Here is a 4050-nt window from a genome sequence, read left to right on the forward strand (position 1 = left end):
GGATCAATATTACAACATTTTCAGAAGCTTCTGTAAAGGAAACTCTTCTGCTGTTGTACTCGGAGAACTGATCAGTGGAAAACTGAAGGTTTCCACTGTTGAGGCTGTCTGTAAAAAGACTGCCATTGATCTAGCTGGAGAGATGAGGTGCAGTTTCCCAGCATTCAATGGGAACAGACTGAACCTGGAGAAACATGTGTTGAAGTCACTGGCAGAGAAAGACGACTTCAGTGGTTTCATCACCTACATCCATCAACCAAGGAAACATGTGGAGAGTTTTATAAAAGAGGAAATACAGAAATACATCTTCACATCACACAAAGATAAAGCTCGGGATATACTCAAGAAAAATGTTGAAGACATGAAACAACATGTGAGTCGGGCTTTATTTACTGCAACAGAGAAAGTCAAAACCCAGAGAGGAAACACAGACATGTGGCTGGAGGAATTTACCAGTTCTCTAAAAGATCAGTTGAAATTTGATTCCATTTGTCCTGAAAACTTCAGAGACATAAACAGTTTTGAGTTTCTTAAAGAAGAGATAGAGAAAAGCCTTGAACCCATCATGAAGGAGATGAACAACCTCTCACTGAATGAGATGAATGAGTTCAGACTGAAGCCTGATCAAATCCTCATCGATCAGCTGTGCAAGTGCTGCTGGGTAACGTGTCCATTCTGTGCAGCTGTTTGCACCAACACCATGGAAGATCACAGTCCTGAAAAGCACAGTGTCCCTTTCCATCGCCCCTCTGGGATTAAAGGATGGCACTATAGAGGCACAGTGGAACTGGCCATCGATTTCTGCACAACAAATGTTGCAAGTGATAAAAGTTTTTACCCCCGTCATGACTCAGATAAAAGCATTCCTTATAAACAGTACCCAGAGGGTGGGGATGAGTATGCTGCATGGATGATCACTCCTGATGAGTCCAATCTGACATACTGGAAATGGTTTGTGTGTCGATTTCAAAAACAACTGGAAGACCACTATGAATTAAAATTCCAGGGCAGAGGAGAAATTCCCAGCGAGTGGAGAAAATACAGTAAAGAAGAAGCGATTAAAAGTCTGGATGAAATGTACAATCTGTGAGTGAACAACACAACTACTCAGCTGAAAATCATGATACTTGTTTTCATGTGATTATTCATGAATCAAACTCCTAAAAAACAACATTCACAGACTTTTACTGATTTTATCTGACAGATTTTTCTGTCTGTGAATAATAAATGTGGACAGTAAATGAATCATTACAAATTACAGTAAACACAAGTCTGATAGCTTTATACAAATTAATAGTTATAACAGTAGAGCACACAACAGCAATAGTAATCTAGTGGATGGAGTGAGTCAAAATTGATATGTTAATATTAATATGTGTCATCTACAAAAATGGTTGATTTGAACTTCCTGAAGAGAAACGTCTCCATGAAGGTGAAACAGAAAAAAATATGTTATATTTTCACCTACTTTTTGGAAGAAACAAAGAGAAATTATGAATATGATGCATGTATTGATGAATATCTTGAAGTTTTATTAAATGAAAATACATGAAATCTGAACCTCTGAAGTTCAGTGATCATGGAAAGAAGATTGAGAAGGTTGATGAGAGACATGTTGTCAGATGATCGACTTCTTACAACAAAGAATGGAGGGTATATTTTTTTAACCTGTGTAATTCATTTCTAAAACTTAAATCTGAAAATCCTGTTTAACAAGTTTTGCCTGTTTGTATTTTTGTAAGTCTTTACATTTTGTTGAATCATGTTAACTGATCCAGGACGCTTTATGTTGAAGACGTATTTGAAGTGTTCAGATGTGCTATGTTAATCTCATTTAAAATAATCTGTCATTATATCTACAGCAGCATGAGTTTTGTTGTTTTGTTGTCAATGTGAGGAAAATATTTCTAAAGGATTTTATCATTTATTAAACTGATCATTTAGTGACGACACAAAAACACCAGTTGACTTTAACCTTTCATGTTATTAATGAGCATAATAAAAATAACTACATCATATCTATTGAAAGACCATGTTTCTTCTTTGTTTCTTAAATGACAAAGTTTTAATTTCCACCTTTGAGACCTGACATCTGTTTGTAGAAGACCCCACCTTTTGTATCTGATCCATGGTTCATAGTAAAGTCTTCTTCCTAACTGTTTCTATTTGATAGCACTTGAAAATCACCTTATGTCTATTTGACTTTGTCTCAACCTGATAAGAAAATCCCACATGGCTCTTAAGCTTTCTGCTTCGTTGTCTGCACATAGGTGTCACGCTTCTGTTCTCTGACTGATCATTTTTCTATCCCAGTTTCCCAGCATGTATGTTTTCAGTCACAGATGACATCAAATTCAGGCAGCAGTTAAATCCAGTTACAGATTGTGACTTCTGATGTATCTGAGATGATTTCTAAAACCAGGTTTCACAGGGACTCTCAGTCGACTGTTCCTCTGTTTGTATGTGATCTGGTGCCTTGAAGGAGAACTGCCAGGTAACACACATTTTTAATTAAGGGCTTCAATAGTACTGTAGAGGCTCATTGGCTGACTTCAGCATTTTAACTTGTCATAGCATAAACAATATAATGTACATCCTTTATAAAACACTGGCACATTTTAACCAAATCTGATCTATTTTAACCTAAATATCTTTCATCTTCAACACAGTGCAACAACAACAGCTGTTCTTCACAGACAGCTGGATCAGAACATCTAATGTGGCGTCCACATTTAAACAGGATCCAGTTTAAGGAGTTTATTTCCACAGTTCAGGAAGTTCACTGGTTCTTGGTTGTGTTTGTTCTCCTGGTTTGGAGGAAAGGGCTTGCATACAGATGGGTGGGGTTATATAACCTGTGGGTGTGGTTAATGGGGTGACAGGTGATTTGCAGGCAGGTATTTGCAGGTGTTAGACTTGTGATTAAAACGAGAGTTAGAATGAAGTCAAATACATTACTGTCCAAGTGAACGTCATTCCAAAGTGTTTTAAACTGTCTGTGAACAACAACTGTTGCAGTACTTGGAAGAAGAAAATAAGACTTACCAAAATAAAATACAAACGAATTGTGTCTTTATTGCTGTCACTTTTATTTGAAGACAATATCAAAAACCTAAAATACTTCAAAAATCAAATCAAGTTAACATCAATGTATAATTGTTTCAAGATGGATGACGCTGTATTTGTTTCTTTTCTCTCAGTCTAATCATCACAGAATGAGCAGCTAGTCTTAGTTTCACTTTCTCAGATCCTCACGCCTCTCACATCACATCTGATTTGTTCAGAGCAGGTGGGGGGAGGGGTTTGTGAGGGGATGACCAATAATCAAATCTTCTGATCAGTATATAAAGCCTAGTAACAACAGTTAGGATTCATAATAAAACAGGTTCATCTACACAGATCAGACTGAGCTGAGAAAACACGAAACAAAGGTGAGTTTGAATATTTCTATAATGTGTTTGTGTAAATATGTAAAAATCAGTGTATGTACAGTTTTTATAACAGACATTGACTGTTTAAACTCAAACCTCAGTTTCTTACTGTGATATTTGTTCTTTAAATCATGACTGCTCTGTGTGGAAGAGGTTTTATTGTGAACGTTTGCTGTGCAGAGACACGTTTATTTTATCTTGACGTCAGATTTGATCTTTTTCATGAGTTGAACTCACAGCTGAAATCTTGATCTTGAATCTTCACTGTTGTTTAAATCATGGATACTGTGCACGTGATTCATAAACATGCTAATTACAGTATAATCAGTATAAAACAGGTGGAAGTTCTGCTTTGTGAAGTGTGATCGTCTGAAGTGCGTGTGAGAAAATATTTTTTACTTTCACTTTTGATGCGGTTGAACAACAGTTTGTCTTAGAGACAGTGGTTCAGTTTTCACAAGGAGGGTTTGCTGTGACAGCATGCTGGTTGATAAAGACACATTTAAGAAGAAAAACGAAATCTGAAGTAAAATAAAATTCACCGTGAACAGAAGGAATAGACGTTGGCGCTTAGACCCCATCAGGAGGTGGAGCAACATGGGTGGAGATAAAAGTTAGA

General features: G+C 36.7%; 2 protein-coding genes across 8 annotated transcripts in view; both read left to right on the plus strand.

Annotated features, from left to right (window-relative positions):
- Window positions 1-4050, plus strand: part of LOC111673759 (interferon-induced very large GTPase 1-like) — a 36074-nt gene that overhangs the window by 8835 nt on the left and 23189 nt on the right. The gene's annotated exons all lie outside the window — the stretch shown is intronic.
- On the plus strand, window positions 5-2016 carry LOC111673786 (interferon-induced very large GTPase 1; the record flags this gene model as incomplete). The annotated part of the gene is made up of 1 exon (XM_023431652.2): window positions 5-2016. A coding segment is annotated over one exon (1086 nt), but the record flags the coding sequence as incomplete, so codon positions are not given.

Source organism: Seriola lalandi, unplaced genomic scaffold (assembly GCF_002814215.2).
Source record: "Seriola lalandi dorsalis isolate HSWRI2012SDOR001 ecotype SW California unplaced genomic scaffold, Sedor1 jcf7180002054926, whole genome shotgun sequence".
NCBI lineage: Eukaryota > Metazoa > Chordata > Actinopteri > Carangiformes > Carangidae > Seriola > Seriola lalandi.